This window comes from Capricornis sumatraensis, chromosome 1 (assembly GCF_032405125.1).
Source record: "Capricornis sumatraensis isolate serow.1 chromosome 1, serow.2, whole genome shotgun sequence".
NCBI classification, from domain to species: domain Eukaryota; kingdom Metazoa; phylum Chordata; class Mammalia; order Artiodactyla; family Bovidae; genus Capricornis; species Capricornis sumatraensis.
The window spans coordinates 241557843-241580872 of NC_091069.1; the positions used below are offsets into that span (position 1 = coordinate 241557843).

General features: G+C 44.7%; 1 protein-coding gene across 1 annotated transcript in view; it reads right to left on the reverse strand.

The window, feature by feature from the left end:
* Positions 1-22791, reverse strand: part of LOC138072577 (serotransferrin) — a 39952-nt gene extending 17161 nt beyond the window's left edge. Inside the window, exons 1-12 of the mRNA XM_068963587.1 lie at positions 22655-22791; positions 20589-20758; positions 13265-13373; positions 12345-12521; positions 11319-11466; positions 10490-10545; positions 9828-10006; positions 8952-9129; positions 7425-7576; positions 5005-5095; positions 4392-4430; positions 2910-3065 (exon numbers count right to left, since the gene is read on the reverse strand). Coding sequence (XP_068819688.1) covers positions 2910-3065; positions 4392-4430; positions 5005-5095; positions 7425-7576; positions 8952-9129; positions 9828-10006; positions 10490-10545; positions 11319-11466; positions 12345-12521; positions 13265-13373; positions 20589-20758; positions 22655-22697 — 1498 coding nt within the window. The 5' untranslated portion in view covers positions 22698-22791. The remainder of the gene's footprint in view (positions 1-2909; positions 3066-4391; positions 4431-5004; positions 5096-7424; positions 7577-8951; positions 9130-9827; positions 10007-10489; positions 10546-11318; positions 11467-12344; positions 12522-13264; positions 13374-20588; positions 20759-22654) is intronic.
* Positions 22792-23030: the final 239 nt, after the last annotated feature.

The window sequence follows — 23030 nt, forward strand, 5'->3', positions numbered from 1 at the left end:
ACATCAGTTGCCCGAAGTATTGGCGATTCAGCTTCAGCTTCAACATCGGTCCTTCTAAGGAATATTCAGGACTGATTTCCTCTAGGATTGACTGTTTTGATTCTCCTTGCAGTCCAAGGGACTCTCAAGAGTGTTTTCCAACACCACATCTCAAAAGCATCGATTCTTCAGTTGTTCAGCCTTCTTTATGGTTCAATTCTCATATCCATACATGACTACTGGATAAACCATATCTTTGACTATATGAACCCTTATTGGCAAAGTATGTCTCTGATTTTTAATACACTGTTTAGGTTTGTTATAACTTTTCTTCCAAGGAGCAAGCATCTTTTGATTTTGTGGCTGCAGTCACCATATGCAGTGATTTTACAGCCCCTGCAAATAAAGTCTTTCAATGTTTCCATTGTTTCCCCATTTATTTGCCATGAAGTGATGGGACTGGATGCCATGATCTTTGTTTCTTGTATGTTGAGCTTTACACCAACGTTTTCACGGTCCCCTTTCACCTTCATCAAGAAGTTCTTTAGTTCCCCTTCACTTTCTGCCATAAGGGTGGTGTCATCTGTATATCTGAGGTTATTGATATTTCTCCTGGCAATCTGGATTCCAGCTGGTGCTTCATCCAGCCTGGCATTTCCCATGTTGTACTCTGCATATAAGTTAAATAAGCAAGGTGACTATATACAGCCTTGACATACTCCTTTCCCAATTTGGAACCAGTCCATTGTTCCATGTCCAGTTCTAACTGTTGCTTCTTGACCTGCATACAGGTTTTCTAGGAGGCAGGTCAGGTGGTCTGGTATTCCTGTCTCTTTAAGAATTTTCAACAGTTTGTCATGATCCACACAGTTAAAGGCCTTAGCATAGTCTATAAAGCAGAAGTAGATGTTTTTCTGGACTTCTCTTGCTTTTTCTATGGTACAACAGATGTTGGCCATTTGATCTCTGGCTCCTCTGCCTTTTCTAAATCCAGCATGAACATCTGGAAGTTCTTGGTTCATGTACTGTTGAAGCCTCGCTTGGAGAATTTTGACCATTATCTTGTTAGCATGTGAAATGAGTGCAATTGTGCAGTCGTTTGAACATTCTTTGGCATTGCCTTTCTTTGGGATTGGAATGAAAACTGACCTTTTCCATTCCTGTGGCCACTGCTGAGCTTTCCATATTTGCTGGCATATTGAGTGCAGTACTTTAACAGCATCACCTTTTAGGATTTGAAATAGCTCAGATGGAATTCCTTTACCTTCACTGACTTTGTTCATAGTGATCCTTCCTAAGGCCCATTTGACTTCACACTCCAAGATGTTTGGCTTTTGGTGACAGATCACACCATTGTGGTTATTTGGGTCATGTAGATCTTTTTTGTACAGTTCTTCTGTGTGTTCTTGCCACTTCTTCTTAATATCTTCTGCTTCTGTTAGGTCCATACTGTTTCTGTCCTTTATTGTGCCCATCTTTGCATGAAATGTTCCCTTAGTGTCTCTAGTTTTCTTGAAGAGATCTTTAGTCTTTCCCATTCTGTTGTTTTCCTCTATTTCTTTGCATTGCTCACTTAGGAAGGCTTTCTTATATCTTTCCTTGTTATTCTTTGGAATTTGCATTAAGTTGGGTATATCTTTCCTTTTCTTCTTTGCCTTTTGCTTCTCTTCTTTTCTCAGTTATTTGTAAGGCCTCCTCAGACAACCATTTTGCCTTTCTGCATTTATGCACAGATGATGAATTTTATCAAAAGCTTTTTTTGCATCTATTGAGATGCTCATATGATTTTTATTATTTAATTTTTTAATATGGTATATCACATTAAAAAATTTTTTTCTTGTGATGAGAACTTTTAACAGCTACTCTCCTGGCAACTTTCAAACACGCAGTATGGCATTAACTATAGTCACCAGGATATACGTTACATCCCTATAACTTATTTTGCAACCAAAGTTCATACCTTTTGACTACCTTCATTCAATTTGCCCATCCCCAACCCCTGCCTCTGGCAACCACCAATGTTCCCTCTGTGTCTGTGAGCTCAGGTTGTTTTGTTTAGATTTCATGTATAAATGAGAGCAAATGGCATTTGTCTTTCTCTACCTGTTTTATTTCACTTATTTCACATAGTATTCTCAAGGTCCATCCATGTTGTTGGAAGTGGCAAGATTTCTTTCCCTCTTATGGCTGAGTGATATTCTATCTATACATATAAACCACAGTTTCTTTGTTCATTCATTCGTGATGGACACAGGTTCTTCCCATATTATGTGTTGTTATGTAAATAATGCTGCCATGAGCATGTGGGTGCATGTATCTTTTTGAGCTAGCATTTTTGTTTTTTTTTCTAGTAAATACCCAGAAGTGAAATTGTTGGATCATACAGTAATTCTATTTTTAATTTTTGAATAAAAATCTAAATAAAAGATGACATTTTCCAGCCCCTTTTACAGGTAATTGTGACTATGTACCTAAGTTAGGGGCAATGAGAAGTTAGCTGCAGTAATTGAGTTAGACCTCCTAATTGGCTCCTTTACCTCCTAACAAGGCTCCTTGTTCCTTAAGGTTGCCTGGATCATGGATGTAATGGCAACCACGGGTAACCTTGAAGATGGAGGCCTCATGCTAAGAATGGGGAAGCAGGAAGACAGAGAAGCCTGGGTTTCTAATGACAATACCAACATGGACTCCTGTCTCTGGTCTTTTTCATGAGAGATAATAGTAAGCATATGTTCACTTAAGCCATTATGTGCAACTGAGAAGAGTCATTCTGATCCACCTCCCAGCCCTACCGTTCCTTTTATTTCCTTGAAATTCACTGAACCAGATTGTATTATCATAGAACAAGGGCCTCTTGTACCATACTCCTCTTGCCAGTGCACCTCTTTCCACTCAACCCTGACAACAGTACCCTCCCAGAGCTCACTCACCAAATTTACAGTTATTAATCCTGTTGTAGAGCAAACCCATGGGGATGTTCCAGCCAGCGGTTCTGTCTACTGCAGTGTGGCAGGACTTCTTGCCTTTCAGATTGTTCCAGTTGAGATCAGCATCTGATGCTTTAACCACAGCCACAGCAAGATACCCTACAAGAAAGACAGCCCAAAAGGGAGTATTAACACCTCTGGACCCTCCGGAATGTCTGTCTACAGTCAAACCCAGCCATCATCCTATGGAATCAAAGTATCCCAAATCATTCCTTCTCTCTTTGAAAGGGTCTTCCTAATAACTGAGGTGGAGATTAATCTGAACTTAAAAAAACAAGACAGCAAGAATACTTAATCACTGGAGCAATGGATGATGATGGACAACACTTCCCCAAATGCCTGAAGCTACTGACATAAACTAGCAACTCACCCTCCACTGTGGAATAGCAGAGGAATGGATACTGAAGGGTACATGTAACTCCAACATTCTAAACATTAACAATTTTATTAGAAAAGAGTAGTAAATGTGCAATAAACTGTCGGTTTATTATTCTGGTCAGATGTTTTACGATAAGGAGAACAAAGGTTTGCACCAAAATAAATATGCAAAGTGAAACTATCATAATCAAGTTAGCTGCAATCATTGGCAGTAAAAACATGCTGATCTTTAAAACTGAGAATAGAATAGAAACTCATGATTTCAGTTCTCCAATTTAATTAATTCATGAAATTGTTACCAATAGAAAAGATACAAATCTTTTTGCTCATGGACTAAGAATGGTTCTATTTTTGGCTAAAGAGCTTGCTTCCTAGTATGATGGGGAGAGGCTGGGATGCTGTAACTAGAAAAAGTGATGAGAACAGACTTGTACACTAATGGCTGGAAATGACTTGCAGGGACTTAAGCATGGGACTCAGAGCCCAAATCCTTGGTAAGATTTCCTGTCTTGCTCTTGCCACATCTTTCCAGATCCGTCCCAAGCCAGAGTCCTGGGTGAGAGCCAGGTTGGCCTGGGTTTCTAGGCTTAGCCCTGGCTGGGAGGCTGGGCAATTTCATGTCTCTAGACACCTTCCTTTGTGAGCCTCTCCCCTCAGGCCTACGAGGCACATGTCAGCAAGGTTTCTGGGCTGGTGCTAACTCTTGTTTATAACTTTGCAGGCCTCACGAAATGCAAAGCAGTAGTGGGAGGGTCTGTATTTTCTTGTTGGATGTCAGAGTCTAGACAACTTGTAATCTCTCTAAGCTGTTGTTCCTCTATGCGTCCTTAGAAGATGACAAGACACATCTTATAGGATTAAATGAGAATTCCCATGTGTGTGTCGTGGCAAGTGTAATTATCTTGCCAACTATTTTCCTCCCATGGTTCTTTTGATTCTGAAAATTGGTCTCTTATCTACTTTTGATGTGAATTTAAACTTGCCTATGCTTTCCCAAAAGCAATGGGAATTTGTCATAAACTCATGAGGTTACCAATACCAACTCACCTTTTTCTGCTGTGTTCCTACAATCTTCACCCTCATTTTCTGCAGAGGAAAAAACAAAGTCATTAAACACTCATGTATAGATTGAAAATTGTCTTCCCCATATGCAGCTCAGAATTATAAGAGCCAGGAAAACTATCTACATATTACCAATTCCCAAAAAGTTCAGGCTCTGGATTATGCAAACTCATTTTAGCTCCCTGGCCTCTGGAATTTAGCCCCAAAATTTAAATTTCAAGTTTCCCACTCTATCTATCCTGTGACCAAGCTAACTATACTTGAATCCCTGCACCAGGGCAACAGGCAAAGTGCGGACTTTGGAAGCAAGATCTGCCAGGAATCCCAGCTGAGAACCTAGCTGTCCTCTGCAGAGGGGTCCCTTTCAGCTAGAACTTCCCAGTGCAGTCTCCAACTCCCTTGTTGGAGTACAGTACAAGGTATGGTAGAAGATTCTCATCCTTCAAGATAATGAGGGAGCCCAGAGCCTAGGAAGTAGGAGGTGCTCAATAAGCAAGAGCTTTATGCTCCCTGTGGCTGAATCAGCCTGTAATTTTGTCTCCTGTCTCAGGTTGTTTTTTTTTAACAGAGGAAATGAACCTCTGCCCCTCCCACTTACTGTAGTTCTCTGCCAGGACAGGCACCAGGCCACATTTGCCTGCTATGTAGAGATAGCCTCCATCCAAGCTCATGGCATCAGCTTCTCCTTTCTGCAAAGACACAACACATCACAGCAGGTAAAAAGAGATCCTCTCCAGTCCCACGTGCCCATCTGGTTGTTTCCTTGAAGCAACCTTGCCAGCACAGGTTTGCGAAGAGACAGAAGGTGCTGGTAATGGACCCTCAAAGGATCAGTCAGGCAGACCTGACATAGAAAATAAAAGGTACTCCCATTGTCACCCAAACCATGGTGGACTGATGATCAGCTCTGGATGATTTGCTTTGTTTCTTCAGGAGCAAAGACCCACATTCAGTCCCCTTGGCCTCTCATAGGACACACTGTTCCAGATACACTCACAATACCTTTCTGACACCAAGAATTCTCATTTGTAAGACAAACAAATGGAGTCAGAGACATAGGGCTGTGTCTGCAGCATGGAGTGCCTCGCCCTGAATCTTGACATCGTTAGCTGAGTGCTATTTCAGTGCTAAAGATCTTATTTTATTTCTGATTTTATTTCAGACCTAAAGATCTTCAATAAAAGATCTTTAATGAATGAGTAAAATAATCTCAAAGGAGTCAAATAAACTGAACTGCAATGTTGAAGAAGACTCTTGAGAGTCCCTTGGACTGCAAGGAGATCCAACCAGTCCATCCTACAGGAAATCAGTTCTGAATATTCATTAGAAGAACTGAGGCTGAAGCTGAAATTCTGATCCTTTGGCCATCTGATGCGAATAACTGACTCATTTGAAAAGACCCTGATGCTGGGAAAGATTGAAGGCAGGAGGAGGAGAGGATGACAGAGGATGAGATGGTTGGACTTGATGGACATGAGTTTGAACAAGCTCCGAGGGTTGGTGATAGACTAGGAATTCTGCCTGGCATGCTGCAGTCCATGGGGTCTCAAAGAATTGGACACAACTGAGCGACTGAACTGAGCTGAACTGAATAGAGCTAATAAGCCCCAAATTTCAGAGATGCTTAATTCAATAAGACTGCCAAGCTTCCCATTAGGCCTAGAAATATACTTTTGAGGAATATACCCTAAAGGAACAATCAGATATGTGGGAAACTATTTGGGCAAAATGTGTAAGTAGGCAAAAACATGCATGTATGATTCATAATAGCAATGAGACAGGACCAGACTTAATACTCAATAGCAAGGAAATGGCTCAATAAATTGCAGCACACCCACACTCTGGAATAACTATCAACATTAGAACATCATGTTTTCATGGAAACAACCTAAACGTCCATCGACAGACGAATGGATGAAGAAGATGTGGTGCATATATACAGTGGGATACTACTCAGCTATAAAAACAGAATGAAATAATGCCATTTGCAGCAACATGGACGGATCGAGACATTATCATACTATGTGAAGTCACTCAGAGAAAGACAAATACCGTATGATATCACTTATATGTGGAATCTAAAATATGACACAAATGGATTTATCTACAAAACAGAGACAGACTCACAGACAGAGAGGGCAGACTTGTGGTTGCCAAGGTAGAGAGGGATGGAGGAGGGATGGGCTGGCAGTTTGGGATTAGCGGATGCAAACTATTATATTTATACATAGACTAGAGAAGCAGCAAGTCCCATTGTATAGCACAGAGAACTGTATTCAGTATCCTATAATAAACCATAATGGAAAAGAAAAATAAAATTTGAATTAAAAAAAGAGAAAAAAAGAAATGAGATAGTTCCTCATAAACTTGGTCCCCAGACAAACCACTGTAAACAGGATAGTGTATATTCTTTAAAAAATAAAATACATTTTAAAAAGTCATGTTTTCAAAAAGTGATTTTTTTCTTTGGGAACATGGGAGCAAGTCATTCTCTGAAAACAAGAAAAAGGCTCCCTAGATAACCTTAGGGGAGAAAAGGGTAATAAATTTCATGTATGATATGAGCCCAGTTAACAGGATTTTCTCTGATTTATAAGGTTACAGTTACTTTTTATGTATTTTCCTATTTATATCCTGCGGTTTTTCAGCACTTCTAAAAGCAAATGTAGAATGCCCTCGTGAGCAACAAAGCTTGCACAGTAACATGACCTTGTCACACTTGGCATGGCACACCGTGGGTCTCAGGCACACTCACGCTGAGGTCCGGCCTCCCTAAGTAGACACAGCTCAGATTGCCCTCCACAGAGTTCTGACACTAGGAAGAAACAAGCCCGCAGGAGCCCTTCAGGTTCACAAGCTCAAAGGTTCCGAGGCTCCTGTGGGGCTGGGCTCCCACGGTGTGGGCGAGGTTCCCGGGAGCCCTGCTTTCGTGTACTTCCCAGGAGCGCTCGCTCAGCCTTGAGGACAGGGCGGCGGCAGCGGCAGGCGCGCTGCCCTGCGGAGGCAGGAGGGACGCACCATGATCTTGGCGATGCATTCTTCGGTGTTCTCTGCCGTCTCACACTCTATCGCCCCGTCACTGAACCCACTCCACCGATCACACTTTGTTCTCTCCTGGTGACCGATTGCACACCACTTCACCTTGCACTCATCCTTTGAGGTGTCTGGGGCTAGGACATAAGCAAGAAAACCAGCGATGAGAAGAGGCTCAGATGTGGCTTGCTGATTTTGCTGCTGTCTTCAGGAAGACTCTGGGATATTATTTTTTTAGCAATACACAAACAGATTCCATTCAAGGAATTAATCTCTTAGAAATTAAAGGCAATAACAGTCCCTTGGCTGGCTTCTTATCATTTATATTTAACTTAAAATTACTTCTTCTGAGAAGTCCACTCTCCTCCCAACTCCAAGGCACTCTATCACTTCAGGCTGGGGCTATTTTTCCCTCATTTAGAAATAGCACTTAACCATCCGAGCAGATGTATATTTATTCATTGCTTACTGTCTGTTCCCTGCAGGAGAACATAAGCTTGGCCAGGGCGAGGGTCATGCCTGTCTTGTTCTCCATGGCACCCTTAATGCCAGGTTCACGGTCAGTACCATAAATGTTTGCTGAATAAACAAACACCTACGCAGCTTTCAGAGCGGCTCAAGAGGCGTTTCCTCAGGGAAGCTTTACCTCAATCCTTGGACCTGTTTGTCTTTGTTTTTGCACTCTTGTAGAGCCGTGATATTTTTTTCTGGAGTTTTGTTTTCTTTCTGCTGAGGAAATCTCTCATTTCAATTGAACATTCAGTGGCGTGACTATTCCTTCAACATTTGTCTTCCCCACTGGTCTGAAAGTTCTATGACAACAGAATCTAATACATCTTTGCCTCACCATTATATGCCCAGCATGTTACACAGTTTATAGCTATTAATAGTAGATGGTCAATACATGTCTGTTGAATAAATGAGTGTTCAAACACATCTCTAATGACCCAAGGAGATTCAGGAGAAGGACTGACCCGTCTAAAGCTCCAGCTTCACTATGGCACATGGTTATCACAGCACTGGCTGGAGATGTGCTTATTTGTAGCAGTTTCATCCTATTTGACTTACTTTGTACCAGGCTAATTGGCTTCATGAAGTGGGTAGGGGAGTCCTGGCTTATACAAGGGAAGCAATACTGGCATCAATACAAATTTTCTTCTTTTTGGGTGGGGGGCCTGCCTTGTGGCTTGTGGGATCTTAGTTCCCCGACCAGGAATCGAGCTTGGGCTCTCTGTAGTGAAAGCAGAGAGTCTTAACTACTTGGTCTCCAGAGAGTTTCCAATACGAATCATTTTAAGTGTGAATTTCCTTTAATGTCCTTTGGTGATGCTCAGGTCCATCTCATGATGGCCAAAGTTATTTAGTATCCATCTAACACTGGGCTGGACAGGCAGGGCAGAGGAAGGATTGTTGGGACAGGTGTTCAGTACCTAGAAAGACTCTACTCTCCAATCCCCACCCTCACCAGATTTCCAGACTCCTAGAGCCACATGGTCCTTTCCAAATACTTACGTTTACTTTCTCTTAGATTCTGAAGAGCAGTGACATATTCATATCCCAAGTACAGCTCGAAATCCATCTTAGAAGGAATCTTTAAAAACCCATCAGCAGAGTCCTTAAACAGCAGGTCCTTCCCATGAGGGGACTGGAAGAGCTGGAAATTGTCTGGTTTATCTTTGCCAAAATGTTCCTGTTTGTAGTAAAACACAGGTCTGAATGGCTACAGCAACAAGGGATGCTGCAAAATGGGCCCAAAGAAAGATTAAATCTGTGAAATTTTCAAGATGCCAGGAGAGAGGGCAGTCAGACCTGCTCTTTCCCACCCAGCACCTTCTCCATTCACAGCCCTTTCGGGCCGTGTAACAAATACCTGATACCCTGAACTTTTTTCTATGCCTGTCTCCCTGGTTGGATGATAGCTCACTGGGTGTAAGAAACTCAACTTCAGAGGCTGTGGGGTTGCCTTGATGGACAGATGGGAGGGCTGGACAAGAGAAACTGGCTCGGGTCTGGCATTCTGCTACTCTGGGAAAGGAAGGCTGGCTGTGCGTGCAACTCCCTTTCTGTCAGGCTGAGGGACCTTGGAAAAGAGACCATTTCCTTTCCAATGGGAGAGAAAGGAAAGAGAGCAAGAAGGAGCAGCTTCATATCACTGACCCAGAATGTACGGGTCTGGCAGAAGACAACGCAGGACTAGGCTATGTGCGACTCCAAGAGGGCTTTACTGGGGGGGGGGGGGGTGTCTTCATGCAAGTGGGTGGTGTGTAGCGTGGTGCCTGCTATGTCCTGAACACAGAATGACTTCCACAGTGGCTGAGAGGGAGTGAAGGAAATGCCCAGATCCAAGCAGGGACTGCTAAGCAGGAGAGAGGATAGGGGATTTGATACCTGGGCGTGGTTGAGAAGTTCCCAGATCACATCCTCCTTGCCGCCTACAGTTCGAGCCACAACCGCATGGGAAGGGACTTTTGCCAAGTGGCACTCATGGTAATCATCTACAGACTTCCGGGTGTTGTCCCCGCAGAGCAGCTCATAGTCTTTCCTGTCATCTGGGTTAGGCAGGTTGTCTGGGGAGGGAAGCCCATATGAGTCGATGGCAGGTGTCCCCTCCTCTCCCTTGCAACCTCACTGAATCAAGAACTGTGTGAGCTGAGAAGCCAAGAGCAAACAGTGAAGGCCAGAAGGAAACTGACTTGCTCATGATCCCATAGCCAGTTACAGGTCGAGAAGCTTCTGATGCCCAGTGCAGGGGTGACTGCCCACATCCCATAGGAAATTTCATCTCAGCAGGCCGACTACAGGCCAAGGTCAGCCAGACCTGTTCCTGATCCTTTGCTACTGCAACACTGGCCTGGTATTCAGTAAGCTGAATGGTAGGATGAGGCCCAGGAGTCCAGGTGGGGACCCTATGGGCACACACCTCACAGTTGAACATCCCAGCAGTGAGAAAGGAGAACACATTATGCTCACGTCTGACACCTGAGCATGACGACAAAGAAAAGGAAGGCCCTCTGCTTGAAGGGTCCACAGATTCTTCTCCGATCACCTACCGAATACTGTTGAGTGCTTGACAAAGGCCACGTCCCCACTGCCCTCCGCCAGACACCTGTGGAGAGGAGACACATTAGGGAGTTCTTGCAGGGCAGGCCCTTCTCCTCAGGCTCCAGTGTCTGACCACACCGTCCAGCCTTGGGACAAGGATAGGGCCTGGGGGAGGCCTCCGTGGAGACCCACAGCTGAGCAAGCACCATGGGGGAGCTGATCCCCAGGGCACCATGGAGATGTGGGGTGAGTTCACAGAAGCTGGAGGGCTATCACCATGTGCCCCAAAGCATCAAAAAGGTATTGAAGATACTTCAATAGTGAAAAGTGCTTTCAAACTTCTGGTGAAGGATAAAGGCATAGTGTTTCTTGAGGGACTCTTTGCTGGCTCTAAAACTTTAGGGTATAACCAAGCGAGAAGAGGGAGCAAGAAATCAGCCATGAGCTGCCTGTACAGGAACAGAGAGAGGAGGCAGGAGAGAGGTCAGGGCACTGAGCAGCTGACACAGATGCCACGGAGAGCAGAGGGCCGTCATCACAGAGCACCCTGGGTGCCAGGGCAGTGCCTGTCACTTCCGGTTCTGCGTAGCCCAGTGAGAAACTCTGGGGAGACAGAAAGGGTCCCAGGAGGGGACTTCCTTGTCAACATCACATGAAGAGCGTATGCACTGGCCTGGCCTGGAGAGTCCCAGCTGTGTCACTGAGTTCCTGGGAGGGGATTAGGTACCCTGGATGCCCCTTTGCAGGCTGGGCTCTGCTACAGGTCAGGGAAGCCCCCCAACCTGAAGACACTGGACACTTAGGAGCCGGGATGGAGAAGCAGCCAGTCTCACTCACTTAAAGGCCCCTGCGTAGCCGAAGTATGGTTCGTGGTTGGAGCAGGCACACTTGTCTGTCCCTTTCCCCGCACACAGTTGACACAGTTTGGGAAATGATGACTGATCTGCACAGGGGACACAGCTGGCAGAGAAGAAGTTGGCCGCAGCTGCTCAACACAGAGACACAGAAAAACAGGGCATGAGCCAGCCTGGCCAGAGGCAACTACAGCTCCCAGTCCAGGCTCACAAAAGAGATCCAAACAAAACCAGCACCCCCACAGTTACAGCTTGCCTTTATGAATGTGTGTTTGCACTCAGCCGTGTCCAACTCTTTACAATCCCATGGACTGTAACCCACCAGGCTCCTCTCTTCATGGGATTTCCCAGGCAAGAGTAGTGGAATGGGTTGCCATGTCCTCCAGGGGATCTTCCCGACCCAGGGATTCAACCCATGTCTCTTGAGTCTCCTGCATTATCAGGCAGGTTCTTTACCAATAGGGCCACCTGAGAAGCCTCTCTTCAAGACTAAAGGGTTTCAAAAAGGGACACATTTAACCCCTTCCCTCTAACTCCTCCCCAAGAACCAGACTGGCATAGGCCTATGTGTCCCGTTGAATTTGGCCTCCAAGACCAGATGGAGGACCCACTCAGAGAGGTGTAGGCCAAGTTCATAGCCAGCAGATGGCCATTAGGAAAGCTCCAGAAGAATGGGGAAATCATCAGCCATGACATGAAAGCACCCCAGGGAAGTGGACAAAAGGGCCCAGGAGCCTTGGCCCTGAATGAAGCCCTCTGTTCCCTTCCGCCAGTTCCACAGGACAGCCTCTGGTGGGGTATCAGGGGCTTCGAGGTAAAAAGGACTCTTGACAGCCCCCATTAGCTGCTAATGCAGCAGATTTGCCCGTTTAAAGCAGGTTGATCTCCCACCTCCAATCCCAGAGCCATCACACGTCATCACCTGACCATGTCTGAGTGGTGCCAGTGTGGCCCGTGTGGGCTTCTGAAGAGATTCCTGCTGAGGGCGCTCACCCTCCTGGCCACTTACCTCTCTGAATGGATTCCTGTGGATCAGGCAATTCCTTATAAAGTCTTCCCATGGGGATGTTCCACCCAGCGGACCTGCCGAGGCCTGTGTGGCAGGACTTCTTGCCTTTGAGCTCATTCAGCTTGAAGTCAGTGCCCTTCTTCGCCACCGCCACAGCGTAATAGTGAGTCTGCGGGTCTGCGAAGGGACAGTGTGGATGAAAGACTCTCAAGCCACCCACCAGAGAAGCATTGTTCATTACTACTGGGCTCCTGAGCAGGGAAGGGGTACCCAGAGGTAACATTAATGATGGATTGGGTCCTAAAGAGGACCGGAAAAAGCCTTCCTAGGCTTACAGGGGAAAGGACGGACCACAGAGAGACGTTTGTAATAATCCTCCAGGCACACCCAGGAGCAAGGAAGCTATGTGCACGCGTGCCCCAATGCCCTTGCCTACCCTGGCCTTGCAGGGAGTGTCTGCCTGTACCCTGGAAACTGGAACTGTGGCAACAGAGGCCACATTCCTAACTTTCTCTAAGTATTTTTGCTCCTCACACAGACCCAGGAACAGTTGAGTTGCTCTCAGATGAGATCCAAGGCTGTGGGGGCTCCAGGTACATGCTCCTGTGTGGTCTCTCCCCTGCATGTGGTTCTTGGAGAACTCCTCTTTATTCTAAACCCCAGTGGTTCAGTTCATTGCACACAGCCTGCCTAGGAGGTCAGTGTCATGAGCCACCAGTCCTCAACCAGCCCAAAGCTCCCAGAGACCTTGAGTTGTATCTATGGTGGCTGACAGGGCCCCTCATTCCCCACTCACTCCCCAATGGGGAAAGCTCATAAGTAGCTAATCTCTATTACCTGCCTGAATGAGACAAGACCCAGTATCTACCAGGAGAGAACAAGGGCTACAGATTACTTTTTGGGTCCGAGGGAGAGCTTACTGTCTTTTGTCCCGTGGAACTCTGCCACTACAGGCTTCAGGTTGTTGGGCTTCAGGCCTGCCTCATACACCAAACCTCCATCCAATGTCACAGCATCTGCTTCGTTACTCTGAAAGAGAACAAACCAGAGTTCAGTGAAGCCCTTACTTCCAAGAAAGGCCCACCTACACTTGGGTGTGTGGAAGTGACTGGTAGTGCTTCTCAGATCTGAGGCCAGACAAACCCTCAGCTTGCCCAGACCTCACGTAACACCATGGGCTTTAGTTAACTCAGCTTCCCTGGTGACGGGTTTTGGCCACCATTTCCCTTATTCCTGCAGAGATGGAATGAATCATTTTTCTCTTTTCCCTGGGGAGGAGTCTAGCTACTGGCCCAGAAAACTATTGTGATTTGCAAAGTTGACCTAACTTACAGAGGCTTTTCCAACTGGCCTCCTGGGGGAAGTTCCAACACCAGACTGGGTGCACAGTCCATTCACTACAGGCTCTGAAGGAGCTGCAGTCAAGGACTGCAGTCTCTCTGCCTAGCCATGCTTTTACACATATTTATATTTCAAGTTCAGGTCCAACCTCTTTATCTTGGGCCTTCGGCTGAGATCGTCCTCAGATGTCTCTGTGGAGAACTCTCAATGGGGAGGAGGAGACTTGAAGACATCCTTCTCCACTGCAATTCAGTACTCAGTGCATTTCCTTCCTGTCCTGGGTCCATATAACCACAGGAGTCATTTGTTTAGGGACTGGAGCTTTCTCTGGCTTTAACTTCATGCTTATACTCTAAACCAACTGAGCATTAATGAGTGTTTAGTTTCATTATGGCTGACTGTTCATTTAATCAACTACTCAGACATCATTGTTCAACTCAGCTCCATCTTACACATTAAAAAATAGAGACAGAGAAAGTTTAAATCACCTCCCCAGCCCACATAAATAGTAAGTCATATCGCTGGGATTTGAATCCACGCAGTGTGGGTTTATTTCTTCCATTACACTGTTACTTTCTGGGTTTTGTTTCGCTTTGTTTTGTTTTTAGTTTTTGCTTTTACTAATTCTCTTCTTTAAACCAACATTTCATTTGAAGTATTATAAATACCTTCCCACTAGGTCTAGAATTTATTTTCTCTCGAAATGAGATGCACCACCTTTATATAGACACTTCGTAACATATTTTGATTGCTTTTCTTCTTGCTTCAAACATCTTTAATCAAAATGACTTTTCTTGAATCCCTTGCTAGTACTCCCTAAATAAACAGTTCTTATGAATTAAATTACAAAGGAGAAACTATAACTCCACAATCTGCATCATGTTATAGGTAAATAACAAGAAAATAGTATTTACAAATGAAATATAATAATAATGTAAGCCAAATATATATTTGTCTAGCTGAAACTTTTTTTCAATGGTTGGAGTTCTTTTTGTTGTTTTATTGTAATAAGATAATGTAACATAAAGTTTATCATTTAAGCATTTTTACATGTACATTTCAGTGCCGTGTATGGCAACTGAACATGCCCGTATGGCAACATGCATGTTGGTGAAAGACTCTTTTATTCCACAACTAGACTCCTTATATGAAGCAATCTTTATGGCTTTCTTGGTATCCCAAAGGTAGGTGAAACCTCCAGAGACTTTCCTCACCCACCCCACCCACCACAGAATAAAAATAAATGAGTAAAAAAACAGAGCTTTTCTTAAAGCAGTGAGGTTGGGGCTTTCTTGGGTCAGACACCAGTATCTTGGGCAGGAATCACTGGGACCTCAGGCGCTCAGAAATCAAGAAGCCAAGGTCTAACTCATGTGGCCCTAACTCCACGAGGGCCACAGGGATTCTGAAGGGAACCTGAACCCCCAGGAAGGTGGAGGATTAAAATCAAGCATGACTTCCCAAGTGCAGATAACCAAATGCAGAAGAAGGGAAGCCACGATGCATGGGCATCCACAGGGGCAGCAGACTTAGGCCCTCAAGGACTGCGGAGTTTGGAATGGCCAGAAGCAATGGAGAAGAGCTATATATGGGCTTTATGTACAAAGTGAAGGCCATAATCACAGAGATAAGCATAGAAAAGGAGATTACCAGGAATAAAAAGAAAAATTAACTCATGCTTCTAGAAGCAAAAAGTGTAATCATTGAAATGTGAAAAGTGAATGAATAGGCAACAAGTTGATAAGACAGATTAAAATTGAGAATTAGGGAACTGAAAGTTATATCTGAATAATTCATCCTGGATGAATTTGATGCCCATCTGTACCAAAAAGAGGTGCAGAGACAGAAGCTATGAAAGAGGGATCAAAAGATATGGAAGCTAGATTAAAGAAAGCCTGACATGTGTCTTCTTGGAATCTTAGAATTAAAAAAAGAAAGAAACAGAAGGAAGGCAGCACTTTTTCCAGACCTCCTGAAAAGCATGATTCCACAGATCCAACATACTCTAAGCAAGATAAGCACCAAGATTCCCACAACTGGAAACATCATGGCGAATCTAGGGAGCATCATCAACCGAGGGCACGAGGTTATCCAGTGAGATGACTAAAGGACCAACAGGATGATACCAGACTTCTCAGTGACTACAGTGGAAGTCAGGAAACAGCGGAAATATTTTTAAATAGTGTAAAAGCATCAAACTAAAACTACACATTCAGCAAAATTACCATTCAAGAATAAAGGGGAGACCAGCATTTGCAGAGAAAACAAGCAAGCAACGGACAGAGTTTAATACCAAGAAATTGACTCTAAAGTATCCCCAAAAGAACACATTTCAAAAGCAAACATCCCAGAAGGATGGTTGGAAATATAAGAAGGAATACTAGCAAGCTCCCTGGTGGTCTGGTGGTTAGGATTTGGCCCTTTCACCGCCATGGCCTGAGCTCCATCTCTGGTTTTGTAGTTGTTTTCATTGCTGAATCATGTTCGACTCTTTTCAACCCCATGAACTGTAGCCTGCCAGGCTCCTCTGTACATGGAATTTTCCAGGAAAGAATACTGGAATGGATTGCTATTTCCTTTTCCAGGGGATCTTCCCCACTCAGAGAACAAACTCGCATCTCCTAAATTGGCAGGCAGATTCTTTACCACTGAGCCACTAGGGAAGCCCCAGTCCCTGGTTGGGGAACTGAGATACCACAAGTCACACACCATGGCCAAAATTTTTTTTAAAGCTTAAAAAAAAAGAAGAAGAAATGGTAAATGGATTAAATGGCAAAAATGCAGATAAATCCAAATTTCTCTCTCTGTGTGTCTTTCTCCCTCTATCTGAACTTTTGGGCACATACACAAATCTCCACTGATGATGCTGTGAAAGTGTTGCACTCAATATGCCAGCAAATTTGGAAAATTCAGCAGTGGCCACAGGACTGGAAAAGCTCAGCTTTCACTCCAGTCCCAAAGAAAGACAATGCCAAAGAATGTTCAAACTACTGCACAATTGCACTCATCTCACACGCTAGTAAACTAATGCTCAACAGTACGTGAACCATGAACTTCCAGATGTTCAAGCTGGATTTAGAGAAGGCAGAGGAACCAGAGATCAAATTGTCAACATCTGTTGGATCATCAAAAAAGCAAGAGAGTTCCAGAAAAACTTCTATTTCTGGTTTATTGACCATGCCAAAGCCTTTGTGTGTGGATCACAATAAACTGTGGAAAATTCTGAAAGAGATGGGAATACCTGACCACCTGATCTGCCTGTTGAGAAACCTGTATGCAGGTCAGGAAGCAACAGTTAGAACTGGACATGGAACAACAGACTGGTTCCAAATAAGGAAAGGAGTATGTCAAGGCTGTATATTGTCATCCTGCTAATTTAACTTCTATGCAGAGTACATCATGAGAAACGCTGGGCTGGAAGAAGCACAAGCTAGAATCAAGATTGCCAGCAGAAATATCAATAACCTCAGATATGCAGATGACACCACCCTTATGGCAGAAAGTGAAGAGGAACTAAAAAGCCTCTTGATGAAAGTGAAAGAGGAGGGTGAAAAAGTTGGCTTAAAGCTCAACATTCAGAAAACGAAGATCATGGCATCCGGTCCCATCACTCCATGGCAAATAGATGGGGAAACAGTGGAAATAGTGGCAGACTTTATATTTTTGGGCTTCCAAATCACTGCAGATGGTGAGTGCAGCCATGAAATTAAAAGACGCTTACTCTTTGGAAGGAAAGTTATGACCAACATAGACAGCATGTTAAAAAGGAGAGACATTACTTTGCTAACAAAGGTCCGTCTAGTCAAGGCTATGGTTTTTCCTGTGGTCATGTATGGATGTGAGAGTTGGACTATAAAGAAAACCGAGCACTGAAGAATTGATGCTTTTGAACTGTGGTGTTGGAGAAGACTCTTGAGAGTCCCTTGGACTGCAAGGAGATCCAACCAGTCCATCCTAAAGATCAGTCCTGAGTGTTCACTGGGAGGACTGATGTTGAAGCTGAAACTCCAATACTTTGGCCACCTGATGTGAAGAACTGACTCCTTGGAAAAGACCCTGATGCTGGGAAAGATTGAAGGCGAGAAGAGAAGGGGATGACAGAGGCTGGATGGCATCACCGACTCAATGGACATGCATTTGGGTAAACTCCGGGAGTTGATGATGGACAGGGAGGCCTGGCATACTGCACTCCATGGGGTCGGAGTCAGACACGACTGAGTGACTGAACTGAACTGAACAAACTTATACATGGATACACACACATACTTGGTTATATAATATGTATGTATACTATCAAGAAATACATGAAGTATCTACATTTCAGGGCTAGTTAAGAAAAGACAGACATAAAATATCAATATAATCCAGAGTTCTCCTTCTGTTTCAGAAAGAGGTGGGGGGGGGCGGTTAAGATTATTTTACCGTTAACACTTTGTTAAGCTAAAATTATACAGTGAAAATTTAAGGGAAGTCATTAAAGAATATCAACAAATTGTTTAAATTTACTTCCAACGGGGGAAAGATGGAATAAAGGGAACACAATCCAAATGAACACACACATGTGCAAACTCAATTTTTAAAAATAAGAAATCTGAGGGAAAGGAGGAGTATGAGAAATCAAAAAGTAATATGGCAGAAATAAGTACAAATTTATCATTAATGAAAGCAATAATTTATTAATGGTTTAAATTTACCACAGAAAATAAATGAGATTACCAGATTTAATTAATAAACAAAATCCCCAGCAACATACCATTTTCATAAGACACACCTGAAGGATAATCACGCAGGAATTTGAAAATAAAGGAATGGAAAGAGACATAGAAGGACAATCCTAGTTGAAAGAAAGTTAATGTAATATGTTAATATCAGAGAAATAAACTTTAGTTAAAAAGCACTGCCAGAGACAGTGATTAATTTGTAATGATAAAATATCAAAATCACCAGGAATTATATGAATTATTCTTTCATATTCGGCTGGTGACAGTGGAAATTTGAATAACCACATTGCATTTGCTTAAAAACCCAAATACATTTGGCACTGTTTTTGAAGTCAAATACTCACACATCCCATGGCACAGAAAATATGTTTGTACATATATATTACAGAGAAACTAGTAATACTTGTGTACCAGGAGATCTGTATAAAAATATTCCTCTAACCCTGATTAGAATAACAGAAAACTGGAAACAATTCAAATGCGTAATGAGCAGAAAAGAAAAAATAAATTGTGGTATACTAACACAATGGACTTTTGCAGAGCTCTGAAAATGAATGAACAATAGCTGTATTCAACAACATGGGTGAAATCCTAGTATAACGTTGAGGAGGAAAAAGCAAGTATGAGAAGACAACACATAGTAATGACATGTTTATAAAATATTTTAAGAAGAAATACTATGCAATCATCCATATATACCTATGAAAGTGAAAGTGAAGTCACTCAGTCGTGTCCAACTCTTTGCGACCCCGTGGACTGTAGCCTACCAGGCTCCTCCGTCCATGGGATTCTCCAGGCAAGAATACTGAAGTGGGTTGCCATTTCATTCTCCAGGGGATCTTCCCAACCCAGGGATTGAACCAGGGTCTCCCACATTGGAGAAAGGCGCTTTAACCTCAGAGCTACCAGGGAAGCCCAATATATACCTATACAAGTCTTTAAATAAAAAGCAAGAAAGTTTTGGGATTCTGTTTGCTCTGGATAGGGAAACACATGGATAGTTCTAAGCAGGGTCAGAGGGTGCCCCAAGTGATGAAGTTCCTGTAGAATCCCTGCTGCCACACAGTAGCCCTAGAACTCAGCTACTGGCAGTGGTGAAGTTTTAAGAAACTCTGGTAGGTTTGTGGATAGTATTGTTTCATATTATTAATGAATTTTAACACAAAGAGGGGTATGTATATACCAAATCTGAAAGTGAGTCATAAATCAAGAGTTATAATTAACTCTGGATGGTAACTGGATGGTAACTGAGGTTCAGTACACACACACACAACAGACCAGTTATTCATACCAAAGCACTGATTTCTTCAGTTAATCACGCTCCATCTGACCGAGTCTACGTCTGCCCCTCACTCCTTCCAGTCTCCTGCTTGCTCTGCTCCAGTCACCCTAGCTTCCCTACAGAAAATCAAACAAGCCCTGCTCTCCCCTGTCTCAGGCCCTTTGCAGATGCTATGGTTCACTGCCCGACATACTCAACCTGTAGCTTTTGGCAGGCTTACCCATACTTATCCCTGGGGTCTCAGATTCACTGCTCCCTTTCAGGGAGATTATCATTGACACCCAGACCAGAGCAAGTTTCCTCTGGAAGTTCTGTTTCTTTTCCTTCACTGTACATCACACAATTTGAAATTTCATGTCTACTAGTTTGCATGTTTTTCTTCTCTCCTGACTGGACTGTAAGCTACTCAAGAATCAGGACCATGTGTGCTTAAAGTCACCACTGCAGCCCCATTGCCCAGCACAGGGTCTGACCCAAGTTCAGATGAGCAGGAACAATGCTGAACAAGTATTTTGGAAAACCTAGAACAAAAGGATCAGCTATCATCTCCAACCATGACAATGTATTCCTCTTCCTTGTGTGTATCATTCGTCTACTTTTTGTGATGCATCAAGAACCCCCAAAATAGTGTTACATGGTCATTTTGACAGCATGCATTTCTTCTCTGAGTTCAGAGAACTTAGTGGGTCAAAAACAGTCCTCTTTTAGAGTATGTTATATGTTGCATTAAGCCATTAAAGATGACTGCTTCTATTTTCAGGTCTAAAATGATTTTACTAGCACTAGGGGCTGACTGTTCCACCCATCAGTCTCCTACCTGTGAGTACAGAATCATTTCAAATGACAGGGAAGAGAAAGTATGGATTTTCTTCCACTCTCTTTTAGGTGGCAGTGACTTACCGAAATAGCCTTGATGCAATCCATGTGTGAGGTTTTCTTCACACAGGAGACAAAAGGCCCATTCTCAAAGATACGAAGCATATTTTCACGAAAACTGGCACACTTATTGGCCTCATGAGTTGAAATGGTGCACCATCTCACAGTTTTCTCGGGGTCTGCCAGACACAGCCCTAGGGGAGAGAGGCCACAGGTCCCTGTGTCAGTGGGAAGGACAGCAGCAGCCTCTGGAGGGTCATGGAGGCCACTTCCTCTCCGTTCTCTGCTCTTCACCCCACTCCTGTCCATGAACAACAAGGGCAGAGGTTCCACTGCTTTCTGAGTCTGGGGACAAGTGACAGGTATTCGAATGGCCTCTTAGTTTCCCACTGACCAGCATGTGCTGATCAGAGGGATGCTGGCTTGATTGTTAGCTCTCAATTGGCGACAACAACCTGTTCTCTGTGTTCTCTGAGCCTCTTTCGTTCACCTCATGACGTGTGGCCTGCCACGGAATACGAACTTCCACATCCATGGGGGATTTTTAGTTACATCAAGCTGTTGGTTCAATGCTATAACTCTGGGAAGCCAGCAGGGTAGGAATTACATTTTCTCCTAATTAGTATCTTTCAGAGAGTGATGCTTTACCCAAGGTTACCTAGCCTCTCAATAGCTGAGTGGTCTAGAAATCAGGTCTCCAGACTTTGGTCTCTGCCAGGTGACAAAAAAAGATAACATTCTGAGTTGTTTTCCATCTGCTTGGCCAGAAGAAAGGGGTAAATGATTGATGAGATGCTCATCTATCATCCTCCGTTCTAGGAAAAACTAGAAACTCCACATAGTCAATGTTTCTCTGTTTCCAATGACCACTCCTTCAATTTGCACAATTAAGCCTTTGGACTGTCATTAGGAGAAGCTAAAGCCAGCCTTGTCTGTGAAAATCAATCCCCATGGTTGCAGATGTGTTGTCCCCATGATATGAGCATTTGGCACTCTCCCCAAAGCCCTCTGTCACCTCCACTCTGTGGACCAACAACACAGGGCTGACTCAAAGCTGATAAATATCTATGATGCACAAAGCAGGAGATGGGGAGGGAATGGTTCTCCAGGATAGAAAAAGAGTGGACCACAGGAAATTTACTCCTCCAATCACCCTTAACCCCATCTCCACCTGTGGGATATCAAACCAGGCAACGAGGGGTCAGTGGCAGACTTCCCCAAAACCACTCCTCCAGACCCTCACCAAACCACCCCTCCCGAGGCCCCAAAGACAGACGTTTGTCCTCAGTCATGCATTTCCCTTCCACAGCCTTGTGAGATCCTCTGAGGTTGGGAGGGGGGAGGGTAACGGTAAGTGAGGTGGGTGGAGTCTCAAGGGCTAACTTTTTCAAGAGAATCAAGTAACACAGAAGGCTCCAAAGGTAAGATAAACGCACCACGAGTGGCTAGCAGAAGTTAGAGGACAAAGGGGGCCCAACAGCGACAGGCAGATCTGTGCAGCAAGGTGCCCTCCACCAGTGCCTGGATCTGTGGCCTTACTTACTTCCATGGGACCTTCCCCGGCCAAGTTGCACCACCCTTCAAGGTCTGGCTTCAAATCCCATGCTCAGAACCCTCCAACAGACCTGTCTCATTAGTGTGGCACGGTCAGTACCAAGGGCACTCATGGGACATCGGACTGTCAGTGGAGGTGGGACCAGCTGTGGGAAGGCCTTGCTGGCCATCCCAAGCAGTTTGGACTTATTTGAGGCCGCAACAAAGGGATTTGATAAACCGGGACGGGAGCGCTCTAATTTCCTGTATTCCGCTACAAGATTTACTGGATACGAGGGGAAACCAAGGAGAGAGTGAAAATGTGGCAGAGCCACCAGCAGGACCAGAAGGTGCGCGCAGGCGCAGAGCTGTCCCTGAGGCAGTGCGGAAGCAGGTGCAAGGGTGCGGCGGGGAGAAGCGAAGGAAAGGTCCCAGGCTTCCAGCTCCAGCGCGGAGCCCAGGGAGGGTGCAGAGGGCTCCGAAATGCAGGGGTGGGGGGGGGGGTGGTGGCGGCCAGGGCAGGCGACGTTGAGGACCTTCCCAGCGGCCACACTCACCCAGAACCGCGCAGGTTAACAGAGCGCGGACAGCGGGCCTCATCCTCCCCGGTCTGTAACGTGGAGTGCAGAGCACAGACCGAACGGCTTCTGCGTCGCCTCCCTGCTCCCCGCGCCCCTATATCTCCCGCGGGGCTGGCCGAGCACAATCCTTGACCCCTTGTGTTTGCACAGCCCGCTTGCCCAATCTCCCCTCAGCCCTCCCCCTTCATTCCTCGCCGAGGCTGATCACATCATTTCCTGACCTCTGGAACAGACCCGTGGGTGGAATCCAACAAAAAAGTGCTGATTGGAAGGGAATGAAAGAAAAATCAACCCGTTGTTAATCTGTGCTTGCTCTGTACCAGGAGCAGAGCCGCAGCCGGCTGGTGTGGGG